Source organism: Chiloscyllium punctatum, chromosome 1 (assembly GCF_047496795.1).
Source record: "Chiloscyllium punctatum isolate Juve2018m chromosome 1, sChiPun1.3, whole genome shotgun sequence".
Lineage (NCBI taxonomy): Eukaryota > Metazoa > Chordata > Chondrichthyes > Orectolobiformes > Hemiscylliidae > Chiloscyllium > Chiloscyllium punctatum.
The window spans coordinates 112,919,867-112,937,910 of record NC_092739.1 but is presented as its reverse complement, the minus strand read 5'-3'; the positions used below and the strand labels follow the sequence as shown (position 1 = coordinate 112,937,910).

General features: G+C 42.2%; 1 protein-coding gene across 2 annotated transcripts in view; it reads right to left on the bottom strand.

The window, feature by feature from the left end:
* Positions 1 to 18,044, bottom strand: part of ca9 (carbonic anhydrase IX) — a 104,030-nt gene that overhangs the window by 32,167 nt on the left and 53,819 nt on the right. For both annotated transcript variants that reach the window (XM_072572269.1, XM_072572276.1), the window contains 2 exons: positions 11,704 to 11,861; positions 4,716 to 4,845 (listed from right to left, as the gene is read on the bottom strand). In XM_072572269.1, coding sequence (XP_072428370.1) covers positions 4,716 to 4,845; positions 11,704 to 11,861 — 288 coding nt within the window. The remainder of the gene's footprint in view (positions 1 to 4,715; positions 4,846 to 11,703; positions 11,862 to 18,044) is intronic.

The following is an 18,044-nucleotide window of genomic DNA, read 5'->3' as shown; positions in this document are numbered from 1 at the left end:
AGGGATGTGATGAAACTGTTAAAGACACTGAGGAGGCCACAACTGGAGTACTAGGTGTAGTTGTGGTCACCACATTAGTGGAAGGATACAATTGCTCAGGAGGTAATACAGAGCAGATTTACAAGAATGTTGCTAGGATTGGAGGATTGTAGCTATGAGGAGAAATTGGAATTGTGATTTTTTGAACAGAGAAGGCTGAGGGGTGACATGACTGAGGTACATAACATTGTGAGGGGTAGAGACAGAACAGACAGGACGAACCTATTTCCCATGGAAGAGAGTTTAAAAAGAACAGAGGTTACAGATTCAAGCTAAGTGGCAGAAGGATTAGAGAGGACGGGAGGAAAAATATTTTTATGCAGAGGGTGTGTGTGTCTGGAATTCACTTCCTGAGCTGGTAATAGAGGCAAAGACCCTCAAGGAGAACCAGGATCTGTACCTTAAGTGCTGTGACTGAAGGCCGTGTGCAGGAAGATGCAATTTGAAAGGTCATCTGGGTGTCTTTGGGTTGCCATGGATAAGATGGACCAAATGGCCCTCTTCTGTGCTGTTTCATTTCTATGGTTCTATGGTCAGGTCCTAAACTGGCACTAGCCTTGTTGGGGAAACATGGCACCATGAGGGGATGTGTAAATCTTTATGGCTTCAGGCATCCAAGTCTGGAGGGATACACTGGAGCGATACAAAGCAAAGCAAAAAGAAGTTTCCTGCAAATGATGATGGAAAAATGATTCCCAATAAAAACTGGAAAATTCCATGTAAGTAGATAATAACTGAAGTAATAAATCTATGTAGTGTCACGTTTTCCTTTCATAGTTAGGAGCTGAACGCAAAGTGCATATGATGGAAGTTTAACTCAGTCTATTGCCACAGTATATACATCAGGCAACACACCCAGTTATTTCAAGTTGAAGGTCAGGTTCCCTATAGTCATTATAAAACTTATTGATTGTGAGTCATAGATTTGTAAAAGGTGTAAGAACCAATGAGTCATTCTCTCATTTATGTCTTAACCTGTGCTCGTAAGTCAAGGATTTTCAGGGTGTGGAAATGATATAGTGCCTTAATATGGAATTAAAATTTGCTACTCTTCTCATATACTGTACAAAATGTGTTTTGCCTTTACACTGATATTTCTTGTGAATTATCCAAATGACTGCAAGTCACAATATTTTCTCAAAACGTCTGTTTAGCAATACTTAAGAGAATAACTATAAAAATTATCAATTTTCCTTTATTACTGATGCTATAAATCAATTAAATTATCATTTTAGCTACTGACTGAACAAAAAGGTACCCATTAAGGGCCATAAGTAGTTTCCTAACTGATAAATTGCAGTATTACCAATTGTCTATACCACATTAAAAATGATAATTGGCCAATGACTAAACTGAAGTTACTCTCAGCTATAACAGTAAAAACAGTCACACTGATACTCAGACTAAAGGCACTAACCAACATTGCAGTAAAGGCCTGATTTTAACTGTGTGATGAACCTCTTCCTGGCTGCAACCATTGTATGATTCATTATATGAACTCGTGGCTCAAGGGAAACGAATGGCTTAAATCATAGAGGCTTGACGAGCAAAGTCCAGTTCTTGGTTGACAACAATTAATTGAGTTGCTATAATTAGCTTCATCAACTCTGAGATCAGGAAGGAAAATTCAGCGAGGCTTTCTGAGCAGAATTCTGAACTTTATCCCGAGGCCCTGCCCAGCCAAATAAAATTGGTTAGAGACATAAAAACTGCAGATGCTGGAATCCAAAATGGACAGGCAGGAGGCTGGATGAACACAGCAAGCCAGGCAGCATCAGGAGTTGGAGAAGTTGATGTTTCAGGTCTACAGCCAAATAAAATAGCAGCTGCATGTAACTGCACTTCAGAGATAATTGGGCTGTGAAATGCTTTGGGACAATCAAAAACATCATGATCTTATCCAGGGAATTAAATGTTGATATTTGCTAATGTTAGTGAAAAGACATCTTTCTCCATTTGGAGGAGGGGGAGGAGGCACCATAAATATTTCAGCTTTCTTCTGAGAGCATTTGCTCCTGGGAACTCCATGAGTTCTGCCTTCTGGTAACTTCTGGAGAGAAAGAGAAGAAACTGCAATATATTACATTTCAACTGAATCAATGTGTCAAAACGGATGAGACTATGAAAAGAGGCCTTGTGTCTCAGAGCAGTCCACTAGAGTGTGAGGGGGAGAGAGCCGTAATTGGATCAGGGGTATCAGAGCACATATGTGCTTAAAAAAACATGCATGATGCCAACTGAAAAAGAGACATCCAGTATTTAATGCTTTACTCCATACTTGTGGCTGCTGTTCACTAGGTATTGTGTTTTAGGTTTTTTCTGCATTGACTGCGCATGACATTATGTCGAAAGAGATTTCTGTTTCCTCATATTTACTGGATGAAATGTTAAGGGACAGATATACCTTTCATGGGCTTGATCAATCCTCAAGCTATAAATTACACAGACATATTAACAACGATTTGCATTTATAACCTGGTAAATTGCAATAGATGTTTGTTACATTAACTTCAAACTAGTGCTGTTCCAAAAGGATACTGCTAGATTCAACAACTAAAGGATTAAAAAGAAGTGTGTCAGAGGTTTGATGAATTGATAGGGAAATTCAGGTTCGATTCCACTCTAAGGCGACTGTGCAAACTCCACACAGAGAGACATTTTCCCCTTGTCTGTGTGGGTTTCCTCCAGGTGCTCCGATTTCCTTCTACAATCCAAATATATGGGAAAAATAATTGGTGGATTGGCCCTGCTAAATTGTCCATAGTGTCCAGGATGTGCAGGGTCGGTGGATTAGCCATGGGAAATGTCGGGTGACAGGGTAGGGGTTGAGTCTGGGTGGGCTGCTCTTCAGAGCATCATTGTGGACTCAATGGGCTGAATGGTCCACTTCACATTGTAGGGATTCTATGATTCTACATACAAGTCTTCGGCTCCCAATGTTGTCTTACTAGCCCAAGAAAGATTTACAGAGTCAGGTAAAATAAGGCCGTTCAGAAGATTCAACTTGAATCTGACTTACATAATAAGCTGATGTATCACTTGAGACCCAGAACGGGTTGCCTCTTTTCAGTAATCGTTAGTGAAACATTCAACCTATTATTTTGTGCCGGACTGAAATGTGATTGTTCCAGGTATGAAGCCACACAATAGTCTCAATATCTGTAATGGTGTTAAAATCCATGTCTGGGATAGGTCATTGACACAATGCAGCTGAAATTGCATAGCCAACCCCACCAACGTTTCCTTGATATTAGTTTTGGAGTTGGCTGTGTACTCTGAAAATCATTAGACACAGTGTCTGAATCATTGTATTTACAGAATGGTACAGAGACCTCAGAGCTCACCTGTCTCAAACTCAGGCTGGGAATGACTAACATGAACGTTCAAACAGTATTGAGATGTAAAAGATATAAAAAAGAAATAATTTGTAAATATCTAATATACTACTACAAAGATAACTTGATGCGCCTGGGGTCGGGGGGGACCATGCTGGAACATTGGTGAGAGCTCATGCTCAAGGAAGACCAAATTAACGAGAATTTAAAAAAACAAGAAAGAGAGGCTGGAAGATTCACCCAGACTGAACTAAAGGGAAATATTCTAGAGAAAAACCCTCACTGTGAGAGAGCGTTCTGGAGTTAAAGTTCATCAAAAAAAGGAAGTAAACCTGTAGGACCTAAGCATCAATATTTTTTATTCACTTGAGGGATGTGGGTGTTACTGCTGGCCTGCATTTTATTGCCCATCCCTAGCTGCCCTTGAGGAGGTGATGTTGAGCTGCAGTCCACCTACTATGGGTTAACCCACAATGCTCTTGGGGTGGGAATTCCTGGATTTGGATCAGCAACAGTGAAGGAATGGCGATATATTTCCAAGTCAGGGTGGTGAGTAGCTTAGAGGGAAATGTGTTTCCATGTATCTCCTGCCCTTCTGCAACCACTTTGGACTCGTACCAGGAAAACTGAATCACTATGTCAGGGATGTGTTGGAGAGCACACACGTGAGATGGTTTGGGTTAAAAAGTAAAAGGGGAAAGTTTTGTTTAAAGTTCAAGCTGCAAAACATGTAATACTTAAGTCATTGTTACTCAAAAGTCTTAAAAAACATTAAATCTGGTCTTGTCATCTTTTCAAATTGGAAGCTCAAATTTCTTTTTTAAAAATGTAACTGTTCTCTTCAGGGATGGTTACAATTCTTTTAAACCAGGTAATTCAAGTATACAAACTACACCTATAATTTAATATAAAAATAGTTTGCAATATTCAGAATTTTACTCAAACTCACTATATAACAGCAGATATATGTTCAGATAAATTGTCAGCACATACAGTCCATTGAGCTCTATCATTCTCAATCTGTAATAGATTGCAACATTTGTTTTGACTCAAAGAAAAAGTGCTAGTCATTTCCACAACTCCTCAAATTTGACGCAATGTCTAAATTATCAGGGTCAGAAAACCTCCCCTCAGTGAGTCAGAAATAACTAAAATGGCAGTTAGGAGGAAATCCTTTTGAATTCTTTATCAGAAGTGACTAGTTTCTATCTCTCATATTTTTCAGATTATTCCAGAAACCAATGAGTGAGTTTCAACTGACCTGGAAATGATCAGCACTGAAAGGCAAATAGAAAGAGCTGAAAAGCAAAAGATGTAATCATTAACTAGTTACTTGTTTACCTATGCTTCGTGATGATGTTAGTGATGAAAAGGAAGCAAATACACTCCTTCTGTTGAGCGGCTGAACCTGTCTAAAGTTTGAATCCAACGTGTGATGGTTAGCCTTTAAACTGGTCTTCAATTTGTCCAGCTGCAGAAAGGACAGGGTACAGTTTCAGTAACCATTTTCAGATAAATTGATTGAAAATGTATTTGGAATCTGTGTAGAATCAGTAAGTTACCACAATTATCCTTATAATAGTTCATAGTTAAACTTCACATGCAATGCTCCAATATTATAGTCTTATGTTTATAGAACTGTGAGAGAATACATTATCTTACTGTGGATTCCACGGGAGTAATTTTAACACTGAAAAGCAGTTTAATTGCAGACAGATGAGAGGTGGAAAATTTAAAATCTCAAAATCAACCTCATCTATGTTCACCCATTTGAGTTTAATGAAGGCGATCTCATATTTAACCTTTTAAAAATTGGTTCAAGGGATGTGAGCATCACTAGCTAGGCCAGCATTTATTACCCATTCCCAGTTTGCCCTAGAGGAAGCTGCCTTCAAGACCCACTGCAGTCTTTAGGTGTAGGGACTCCCAGGTTTGGTGTTGTTAGGAAGGGAGTTCCAGGATATTATTTTTGAGGAGGTCAAGATGGACCTCCACTTGGCACCTCTAGGTGATGATGAACACAAATGCTTCGGCCTTGTCTTTTGACCTGATGTGTTGGGATCCCCCATGATTATGGGTGGGGATATTTGTGGAGCTTCCTCCTCCTGTTTGTTGTTTAACTGTCCACTACTTTTCATGACTGGAGATGGCAGGACTATACAGCTGAAATCTGATCCAATGGTTGTAAGATTGCTTAGTCTTATCTGTCACATGCTAGTTCTGCCATGAAGCTTACTATGTCCTCTATCTTCATCAGGTTGAATGTATGTCATGATAGCCAGGGGCAACATCGAGCAAAATTGTGGGCTTGTGAGGGTACATTCCAGACCATGAATTATCAATTGTGGTTGAACACAATTCTTTGCTAGCCCTCAGCTATCACAGAAGCCCAGTTTTGAGTTGTTAGATCTGCTTGATGTTTCTTCCATTTACCTCTCACTGATAGTGCTACACAACATGATAAGAAGAGTCCACAAGGTCTGTGCTATGTTCTTACCTATGGCAGCTCAGTGGTTAGCACTACTGCCTCACAGTACCAAGAACCTGGGTTTGATTCCAGCCTTGGGTGACGGTCTGTGTGGGACCTGAACCAGGGCCTGCTGGATCAGAGATAAGTACACTACCACTACACCATTAGAGTCTAATTAGTTTGTTGGATGTTTAAAACAAAAAAAAGGGTGTCACGGTGGCACAGTGGTTAGCACTGCTGCCTCACAGTGCCAGAGACCTGGGTTCAACTCTCGCCTCAGGTGACTCTCTGTGTGGAGTTTGCACATTCTCCCCGTGTCTGCGTGGGTTTCCTCCGGGTGCTCCGGTTTCCTCCCACAGTCCAAAAATGTGCAGGATAGGTGAATTGGCCATGCTAAATTGCCCATAGTGTTAGGTGAAGGGGTACATATATGGTAATGCATCTGGTTGTGTTGCGCTTCGGTGGGCCGGTGTGGACTTGTTGGGCTGAAGGGCCTGTTTTCACACTGTAAGTAATCTAAAGAGTTTGCACATTTTCCCCGTGTCTCCAAGTGCTCCAGTTTCCTCCCACAGTCCAAAGATTTCCAGGCTAGGTGAAGTGGCTCTGCTAAATTGCTCACAGTGTTCGAGATGTGTGGTTAGGTGCATTAGTCAGGGGAAATGTAGGGGAATGGGTCTGGTTGGGTTACTCTTCGGAGGGTTGGTGTGGACTTGTTGGGCTAATGACCTGTTTCCACACTGTAGGGATTCTACGATCTGTCATGGATAAACACATCTGTAGCAGACATACTGGTGAGGGCAAGTGAGGTATATTTTTCCTGTTAATTCCCTCAACTGCTGCAGACTTTGTCCAGCAGTTGTGCCCTTTAGGATTTAACCAGCTTGATCAGTAGTGCTGCTGGCAAGCCACTCCTAATGGTGCATGGAAATCTCCCACTATGTGTCTTGTCACCTTCAGTGTTTCATCCAATTGGTGTCCAATGTGGAAGAGTTCTGATTCATCAGCTGAAGGGAGATGGTAAGCAGTAATAGGAGGTTTCCTTGCCTATATTTGACCTGGTACCATGAGATTTCATGGGATCCAGAGTCAAATGTTGAAGACTCCCAGGGCAAAACCCTCCTGATTGTATACCATTGTACCATCACTAACACTGCTTGGACGGGTTTTTCCAAAGGGTCTTATTGGTGCTGTCTGGGACAGTGTCTGTACAATATGATTTAACAACTTTAATTTAGTCAGGTTGATGCTTGATTAGTCTGAGAGAAAGCTATTCCTATTTCGGCATTGACCCCAGCTATTGGTATGGAAGGCACGACAAGGCTGTTTTTGCCAATATCATTTCTGAAACCTAGATCAATGCTGGGTGGTCCATTCAATTTTGTCACTTCCTTTAGACATTGTAGTTGTCTGACACAATGGAGGGGCTTTCCAAGCCATTTCAAAAGGCCATTAACATTACTATTGGTCAGGAGTTGCATATAGGCCAGACAAAGTAAAGATGGTAGATTTGCTTCCCTGGGAGGAAGGAAATTAGCGAATCATTTATTTTCCCAACACTGCCAATGTTAGGCTAGCTTTATATTCCAATCCATGAGCCCAGAACATTAATCTGAGTTGCTGTATTGCTAATTGTTATGGACCAGGTCAGACCCCCTCAAAATATTTCAGTAGCCCAGACCCTAACTTTGGTCATTGTTTTAAGCAGATATAATGCGGATATTCCAGAAGTGGTGCAGTTGGTCAAACCACTTAGTTTTAAGCAAAACAGAATTTATTTACAAGGTCACTGAATGAAGCACAAACAAAAGGGAACAGAATACTGAATAACTTAACCTATCCAAAAACCCAACAGATCATCCCCACTTAATGATGCTGTTCCAAATACCTGCAACAATCCCCATAAACACCCCTTGACACAGAAGGTAAAATCAAACCCAGGCTCTTACAGGAGAGAGGTCAGAGAGAGGTCAGAGAGAGAGAGAGAGGTTCAGCATGGACCTGCTTCTTTGGGTCTAGCAGCTTCACAACTGCATGATTGGTCTGGCTATTCACTAAAAGCAGAGAAAAGCTGAGCTGGGAGAACTGGCCACTCCCTTTTCATTGTACAATTTTTTTTTTAACTTGAAAGCCTTTTTTTGAGGCAGTATCAGTTAGCTATAACCAAATTGGCCTTAAAACCCTTTTTTTCAAACCTGGAATTTTCAGAGCCTGTGTCTTTTGCAACCTCACTGGAAAAAAAAAATGGACAATATAACCTTGTTAAAGGAGCAGTATTGTCACATAATGCAACAACTTTATTACTAAACCATGGCCTACCCACCCTCGAGTAGAAGAAATCATGCAGTTTAGGTAAATCCATTTTTAAGCCTGATCAATTGAGTTTGAGAAACTTGTACAGCTGATGGTAGGTGCAGATACAGTCACAGAGTCAGAGCATGGAAACAGGCCCTTTGGCCCAACTCATCCTTGCCGACCAAGTTTCCCAAATTAAACTAATCCATTTTCCTGTAAACATATCCCTGTAAACAATTCCTATTCATGTACCTGTCTAAATGTCTTTTAACATGTTGTAACTGTACCTGCATCTACCATTTTGTCATTAGTTCTTTCCACCAATGAGCCACCTTCAGAGAGAGAAAAGGGACCCTCAGGTCCCTTTTAATCTTTCTTCTCTCACCTTAAAATTATACCCTCCAGGTTTGAACTCCATGGAGAATTGGAAGTGACTTTCCAGCAGTGTTTGTGGAATACAAGCAAGGCAGTGAAAATAGGTTTTCACATGGTGAGTGGATAAGAGATGATGTAATGCTCTGCCTGAGAGTGTGACACAGGCAAATTCAATCATGGCTGTCAAATGAGAATTGGATAATAAGCTAAAGTATTTTTTCAGGCTAGGGGAATAAGCAGGGATCCGGCACAGGTGAATTGCTTTTGTATTAAGCTAATGCAGGCACGATGGGCCAAATGGCCTCTTTCTGTACTTGTAGCCCTTCTATAACTATTGATGAGCTTCACACACAATGCAATTGTTCATTCTATCAGCATTTTAGACAATGCTGGTGTGTCTAATTGTTCAAGTTTTCTGGAGAATCAGGTTCCAGTTAGGTCATGGGCTAGAATCCAGCCCTGATAGTTGGATCATAATTTCCCCTTATTGTGAACTAGGTTTGTAATTGAGAAGATATCAGTCTGGGTGCAAAATTATGTGACTTATTTAAACTATGGGTGACATCTTCTATTCTTCTTTGGGACCAGTTGTAGTTCCAGCAGTGGCCACCACTCTGTTTTGGCACTATTGGGCTTTCAGAGGCTGCCAGCCAATCAGATTGCATAGCAGCTTTCTAGGACAAGATTTTCTTCCATGTTGGGGGCACAAGCCCCATTTTGAGCCAATTTTTAAAAAAGACAACCTGTTCAGAAATGTTATGACACACCTCTGGAGCAGGTGGGACTTGAACTCAGATTTCCTGGTTCAGAAGTAGGGACACTCCCACTGTGCCATAAGAGCCATGTGAGAGAGAGATCACAGTGGGGCAGCCAGATTGCTGGTTGGAAGTGTCCTAACTAATTGAGGTTGTTGGAGGCTGATTTGTCTCCATGAAAAATCCACACCGTTCTGATTATTGGTTCCCAGCTTAAAACAGCTGGGAATTTAGCACAGGAGTTACATGGACTTGCATTAGCCCCCCCAATTTTCTTTCATGGGTCTGGATATTTGCTCTGGGTGGAAAGGCAGGCTGGATTTTGATCTGCTGATCTGAAGAAACAGACTAACTGGACTGGCAGAAAGTCAAGATTAGGGTCGTGCTGGAAAGGCACAGCAGGTCAGACAGCATCTGAGGAGCAGGAAAATGGATGTTTCAGACAAGGGCAGAAAACCTACTTCAGGGCTCCAGTGCTGTAACTCAAAGTTTAAGAATAGACATGATAATACAGCTTTGTTCCTGCTCACCCCCTCTCCCTTAGACAGACCCCATACCCTACCATGTCAACCCATCGAACCTAATGCCCTCTTCCCTCATAGCCCTTCATAACACCCATGTCCTCTACTCATCCCCTTGGCCCCTCACACTCTTATGGAAATTTAGTGCATTCCATCTACCACCCTTTCCACCCTTCACTGACCATCTAATGAATCCAGTATTCATATGCCCATGCATATGGGAACAAAAAGATTAATTTAACATTCTATATTGCACTTTTGAAAAAAAAATCCCATTCATAAAAATACTTTGATACTTCTTGACAGGTTGACACTTCAAGACAACTCTTATAAGGTCTTGACAAGTTGGACAGTTCCAAGGGGATTATGCACAATCAGCTCCACAGTTCAGCCCCAAAGGGCATATACACAATCCCCCCAAAGGATTCCTGATCCCCAACCTCAAAAGGATGGCTAATCCCATTCCTGCCAAGAGAATTCCTGTCCATATGTCTATGATGCCCAGGACAGTATCAATGGGGCAATCTCAGCTCTCCAAAAGGACACCCTGGCAATACAAATGAAGTATACTGTAAGCAGACCAGCTCATTGCTCATCTAACCATCACATTATGTGTTCAAGGGGAAAACAGGAATCCAAAATCTAATTTCAGCAGAGGCAGAAAATTATTTAAATAACCCCAATCCTGCCCCTGCAATAATGAAAAATGCTGGATTGAGGCATGAAATTTTGGATTCCCAATTTCTTCTGGTATCCATGCCAGAGCAGGAGTGCTCTGCATCAAGACAACAGTCTAGGCCAAAGCATTGTTGCCATTAAAGTAATGAAAAAGGCATTATCCAGGGTATGGTGGTCCCCACCTGAACCTCCACTGAGGAGGTCAGTATGAATCTCACTCAGAAAGCCAAATGGCCAATTGAGAATATCTGCCAATCAGTAGTATAGTTGTCATTGCCCAATTGTGCTGACAGGACTACAGGTCATTGCCGGGACTGCACCTGGACAACAAGGTGGCAAGCTGCCTTTGTTTGGAACTTTGCACATGATGGGGGGGCACGGGGGGCACAGTAGTGCTTGGGGGGTGGGGAGGAGGTGTCAGTGAGGTCAGCTAGGTTGGGTTTTCAGACATCATCAGGAAGAATAGTCACTGGGTGGATGGAGGTGTCAAAAGGTGAGCCCTCTCATGCCAGTCCATGCTGTATAGTTGCCTGCATTGTGTGGTCTCTCTTGCCTTAGGTTACATGCCACTAACAACTGGAAGATCCACTTTCAATTGTCCCATGTCCATAGGACCAAAAGACATAGAAGCAAAGTAGGCCATTCAGCCTATTAAGTCTTTTCCACCATTCAATGAGATCATGGCTGATCTGATAATTCATTAATGCACAGGTTACCCTGCAGCTAATATAGTTGTGGTGAAAGCGGGGGCAGACGGCTAGGTCATGGTAGACCACCTGCTGATTTAACTTGTTCCCTGCACCATCTGAGATGGAGCATTAAATCCTGTCCCTGGATCTGCTAAATTAACTTTGCTATTACAACTGATTAACTTAGACATTGTAAGAGTTATTTTGCGATGGTGTTATGTACTATTACATTAGCACTACTTATTGTTGCTAAACTAAATCTTAAAAGACAACTGTACAACATTGACAGATAGTAAAGGAGAAAGCAGGTCTCATTGAGGCAATAAGGAGCAGAAGTAAGCTATATGGTTCCTCAGTCTATTCCATTATGGTTTTTTTTGATTTGTAACCATGAGGTAGGAACCTGTATTAGATCCTTCAACTGCTAAATGTAACATGTGCACATAACTTCAGGTAATAATGGGTGAAAAATAAGAGGTATTGGCTGACACACTAACTTTGATGCTATTTCACTATTAGCTAAACTAACTTTAGTAGTTGCAGAAGTACCTGTACTTGAGAAATTAGGACAACCTCGTTGAATACGGTCCAGGTAACTGTCTGAAAGCAGGGCGGCGTTGTCAAAGATCCAGTATAGCGGAAAAAGTGGTGTAGCTGACTGGGTAACAGTGTGTTTATGTCAAAACCAGGAATTTTTATAGTGGCACCTACAAAGGAATCAAAGCAAAACAATGTGTTCTATGTAGAGAGCATCACAAGAAAGATCTAAATGTCAGAAACGGACTATAAAAATCTGAGATCAAGTCAAAGATATGCATTTATTTTACTACTGTAAGTTTGTCTTCATAGATACATTAAAATGTTGACTTCAACCTCAAATCAATTCATGTTAAAACTATTTTTAAGTTACACAAATTAATTTCATCTATTCGAAATGTTTTAAAATACTAATTTAAATGAATGCCACCTCAGTCACATTTTTTAAAAACTGTGAAATAAACTTTTGAAAAGGACTAAAATAAATTGCAGTCTGGTGAGGTATACCACATTGGTCTGATGTGGTAACATCTTTTATCCAAACCACATACCATTATATCAACTTTATCCCTGCCAGGTTTCTGAGCAGCTATGGCATGTGCTGAATGGGAGAATGTAACTCTCGAGATTTAAACAGAGCTACATCCACAGAACTCTGCTTTCACCCAAAATATTGCTCATTAATTGGATTTCTGCAAGGAGGGGGGTAAGAGACCAGTCAGGAACAAACAGGAGAAGCAAGTTAAATGAGCAAGAATGGGAACAGAGAGCTGGGAAGAAGAGACAGAAAAAAGAAGATGAAGTGTTAGCTTTCTTCACAAGAATCACAAGAGAATCAGTCATGCCGTGGGGCAGCACAGTGACTCAGAGGTTAGCTCTGCTGCCTCACAGCATCAGCGATCCTGGTTCAATTCCACCCTCAGGCGACTACCTTCTTGAGTTTATGTGGGTTTCCTCTGGGTGCTCTGATTCTGTCTCACATTCTAAGGATCCTGCGTGGATTAGCCATGAGAAATGCAAGGTTACAGGATAGGATAGGGGTGGGATGGTCCTTGGAGGATCAGTGTGGACTCAGTGGGCTGATTGGTTTCTTTCCACACTCTAGGGATTTAACAACTTAAATACAATTCTCAACAGTTACTCAGAGATGGCTTAAAGCCATAATGTAGAAACAGTTCCCAGCCAGAGCTCTTGATATAGGAAGGTAAAAGCATCCGCCGACATTTCCGCCACATCCAAACAGACCCCACCACCAGGGATATATTTCCTTCCCTACCCCTTTTCCGCTTTCTGCAAAAACCGTTCCCTCCGTGACTATCTGGTCAGGTCCACGTCCCCCTACAACCCATCGTCCCATCCTGGCACCTTCCCCTGCCACCGCAGGAATTGTAAAACCTGCGCCCACACCTCCTCCCTCACCTCCATCCAAGGCCTTAAAGGAGCCTTCCACATCCATCAAGGTTTTACTTGCACATCCACTAATATCATTTATTGTATCCGTTGCTCCCGATATGGTCTCCTCTTCATTGGGGAGACTGGGCGCCTCCTAGCAGAGCGCTTTAGGGAACATCTCCAGGACACCCGCACCAATCAACCACACCGCCCCGTGGCCCAACATTTCAACTCCCCCTCCCACTCTGCCGAGGACATGGAGGTCCTGGGCCTCCTTCACCTCTGCTCCCTCACCACCCGATGCCTGGAGGTAGAATGCCTCATCTTCCACCTCGGAACACTTCAACCCCAGGGCATCAATGTGGACTTCACCAGTTTCCTCATTTCCCCTTCCCCCACCTCACCCTAGTTCCAAACTTCCAGCTCAGCACTGTCCCTATGACCTCCCCTACCTGCCTATCTTCTTTTCCACCTATCCACTCCACCTCCTCCCTGACCTATCACCTTCATCCCCTCCTACACCTATTGTACTCTATGCTACTTTCTCCCCACCCCCATCCTCCTCTCATTTATCTCTCCACCCTTCAGGCACTCTGCCTGTATTCCTGATGAAGGACTTTTGCCCGAAATGTCGATTTTCCTGCTCCTTGGATGCTGCCTGAACTGCTGTGTTTTTCCAGCACCACTCCATTTCCAGATTCTTGATATAGGAGTTAAATACACAATATATACTGCATATTTCAATAATAATCACAACTTGGATTTATAGCATCTTTAAGGCCCAAGGAACTTTGCAGGAGTGTTATAGGACATAAGAGTTAGGAGCAGGAGTAGGCCATCTGGCCCATCGAGCCTGCTCTGCCATTTAATAAGATCATGGCTGATCGTTTCATGGACTCATTTGTCCTGATCTCTCATCATGTGTACTGGTGCCATAAAAGCAAAGAGTGGGGTTAAATTGGTGTTTTTCTGGTTGGCAATTAGGGGTTAGTGATGTTCCTCAGATCGGTGTTGGGACTCCATTTGATTAGATAATGTGGAGTTGTGGACCAAGTGTAGTGTGTCAAAGTTTGCAGATGACATCAAGATGAGTGGTTACTCGCCCGCTCACCATAACCCTTAATTCCTTTACTGTTCAAAAAGTCTATCTTTGTCTTAAAAACATTCACTTAGGTCACCTCAACTACTTCATTGGGTGGGGAGTTCCACAGGTTCAGAATGCCTCCCTTTGGGAGAGGAAGTTCCTCTTCTATATCTGCACCCCCTTATTTTGAGGCTCTGCCTCCTAGTTCTTGTTTCACTCACCAGTGGAAACAACTTCCCTGCTTCTATCTTATCTATTCCCCTCATAATTTTATATGTTTCTATAAGGATCCCCTCTCATTCTTCTAAATTCCACTGAGTATAGTCACAGTCTACTCTGTCTCTCCTCATAAGCCAACTCTCTCAATTCTGGAATCCACCTAGTGAACCTCCTCTATACCCACTCCTGTGCCAGTACTTTCTTTTTCAAGTAAAAAAGTCAAAACTGTCCACACTATGAAAGGTGTGGCCTCACCAGCACCCTGTACAGCTGTAGCATAACCTCCTTATTTTTAAGCTCCATCCCTTTAGCAATGGAGGACAATATTCCATTTTCCTTCTTGATTACCTGTGGCACTGACAGACCAACCTTCTGTGATTCATGCTCAAAGACACCCAGGTCCCTCTGTACAGCAACATGCTGCATTTTTTTCATTATTTAAATAATGGTTCATTTGCTGTTATTCTGTCCAAAATAGACGACCTTACATTTACCAACATTGTGCCCCATCTGCCAGACCCTTGCACACTCATTTAATCTATCTATATCTCTCTGCAGACTTTGTGTCCTCTGCACACTTAGCTCTACCACTCATCTTGGTGTCACATGCAAACTTTCACACACTACACTTGGTCCACAACTCCACATTATCTAATTAAATGGTATCCCAACACTGATCCGAGGAACACCACAAGCCTCTGATCACCAACCAGAAAAACACCCATGTATCTCCATTGTTCACTTTTATGACACCAACACACATGATGAGAGATTAGGACAAATGAGCAAAAGCCTAGTTGGAAACAGTATTAAGGAGCATCTTAAAGAAATTGGGGTGACAAGCAGACAGGTCTGTACAGAGGATTCCAGATCTCAGAGCCTTGCCAGCTGAACTATGGCTAACAACTGGGTCAACAGGTCACAATGAGAGGAGATTAGAGACAGGAAAGGTAGCATGGAAGAAATTGACGATGAGTTTGAGACTTTTAAAATTGAAGCATTTCTTAACCAAAGTCCAGTGCAGAGCAACAGGCATATAAGTGAATTGAACTTGCTACAAGTTAGGACGTGTGTGGCAGAATTTGGATAATGTCAAATTTACTGAGGGCTGAATGTCTGTTGGAATTTTTATCTTTCGAGGTGATGAGCAAATGAGTTGAGATGAGGGCAAAGTTGAGCAACGTTACAAAGGTACAAGTGGGTAGTCTCAATAATGGTGTGGGTATTTGGCCAGATGATCATCTCAGTCAAACCTACCACTAAATGTTAGGTGTGTGCACTTTGCCTTTAAGAAAGCTCTCCTGTTAAGGACTCTAGACCTTGTGCTTATACAATCTTGTGAATTTTCCTGTCATTCTCCTTAGAGTCTGAAAGCTGCACACGCAAATCAATCGATTTTGTTAGCCTTGTAATTAGTTTTACTGTTGTAAATAAACTAACTCACAGAATTAATTAATCCTTGACAAACATTTGAATATTAAATCATTAACATGACAGGAAGCAGACTGATTTAGTCTCAGAGTTGCCAAGGGGACAGTTGGAGTCAGTGGTTATGGAAAACCTACTGTAGAGAACTGGAGAGATATAGTCAGTGGCTATGGAAAACATTCTATAGAGAACTGGGGAAATTTTGAGATACTGAAGATGATGGCTGATGATTTACAGACAATTGGGGAGGGGCAGGGTGCAAATGGTGATAACATCAAACTAGGTGTACCTGTACAAACACAACATGTTTAGAATGATGTCGTGATGGACAGCATGCAACAGCACACTTGTAAACTTTAACTAGAGTCATACTTAGCTGGAGGCTGAGCTGGAATCCTTAAGTCTACTCACTAAGGAATTGACAAAATAAACAGCAAGCATCTGAACCAGAGAGAGAAAAAAATGATCTTTATGGAAACTCAATGCCCTTATCTCAAAGTTCTTTACGTGCAGGTTAATGTGTTATCTGTCATGTTATCAGAGCAGCAATGCTGGCGTTTACCATCAGCATTCTGAACTACAATACACTTAACATCAAACAGGTGAGACACACAGGCAGTGGTGCATGAGGAACACTAGCAAAAGAATAGACGTTTGACTCGAAAACTGTCAATGTATTGGCATGTGAACAAAACAAACCACAGCAAGTTTAGTTCCCTTCTCCAACCTTTTCCCTCGGTCAGACGTTCTGTCCATTTTGAACTAGTTTGGCCTATTACTGACAGTAAGGCCTGACAGTAACTCCTAACTTCTTCAACTGATTGGGAAACTGTCTTTCATGGATAGGGTTTCCAAGTCTGTTGGTTGGCCAAAGTTTGAGGGAGAAATTCTGTTTTTGGAGTACACAGTCTTGTAACCTACACATCGTTTTATCCTCCTGCTTATTTAGGGCCTCAGAAAATGATTTGTCACTTAATCATATCAGCACCAAGGTAATCTTGCCAAATTCATATAAATGACTTCATCTGTGGGAAGAAGCAGTCAGTGCACTGAAACAGGTCAATGCACTGAGGTGCAGAAATGTACAGGTCTTGCTGAAATGATTGCTTTGAATTTCCATGGGGCTTTCTACAGATCCCTGGATTAATGTTGGTGAAAGATCAGCAAAACTTCCAGGGGAATTAGCATCAATAGCTGAAAAATAATTACTTGCCTTAAATTCCCATTGTAACTTTATGTTGTAATTAATGGAAATACAATTTTATGGAATTGCAGTTATGGGCTAGAGACTAGATAGATTGTGGTGGTTTTACATAGAGCAGAGAAGCCTAAAAGGGGGATCAGACTGCAGTGTACAAAAGTTCTGAGGGGCATAGACTCGGTAGATAGGGAGAAACTAATCGCTTTTGTAGACGGTCAATACCCAGGGGGCACAGTTTAAAAGCTAAGGAGCAGGAGGTTTAGAGGGGATTTGAGGAAATGTTTTATCACCCAGAGGGTTGCGCGCATCTGAAACTCTCAACTTGAAAGAAATTGATAGAGGCAGGAACTGTTAAGACAATAGAGGGTAGCATTACAGACCTTGGGAATATGAGAGCTCAGTACTATGCAAGTTGGCAGAGACAATGAGTCCTTAGTGCTTGGATGCTGAATGGAGCCATAAACTCGGTGGATTTACAATGGCAGGTGTGTATGAGGAAAATGGCTGTCAGAGTACTTTTAATATTCCTCAGTCCTCCCCTTGCTGTCAACTTCCTTCCCTGTAACCCACCACTCCACAACACCCTCCTAACCAATAACTTGGCTGTGCTTCGAACCCTATACAATCAAAGCTCTCAGATGGAACTAATACTGGCAGAAACCACAGCTTCTGGAAGCACTGCTGAGTACAGGAGTGCAGCCAGCCTTTGATTAGCCAGTGGCTCTCAGAGGGCAGGACCTCCTTCTGTGGGGTCCTTGATCCATGGAGAAAAGCCTGTCACTGACCTAATAGGGATACAGGATGGGAACCATCTCAAAGACAGCCAACATGGGATCTTACAGGTTTCTCCAGCTGGCAGCCCATACCCCCATATCACCACAACAAAGTTCCACCTGGTAACTGCCCAGCTGGATGACAGCAGCCATCTGTGCCCTCATCACCAAAGATCTCACACCACAATCAGCGGCACAGTGGCTCAGGGACCTGGGTTCGATTCCAGCCCAGGGTGACTGTGTGTGTGAAGTTTGC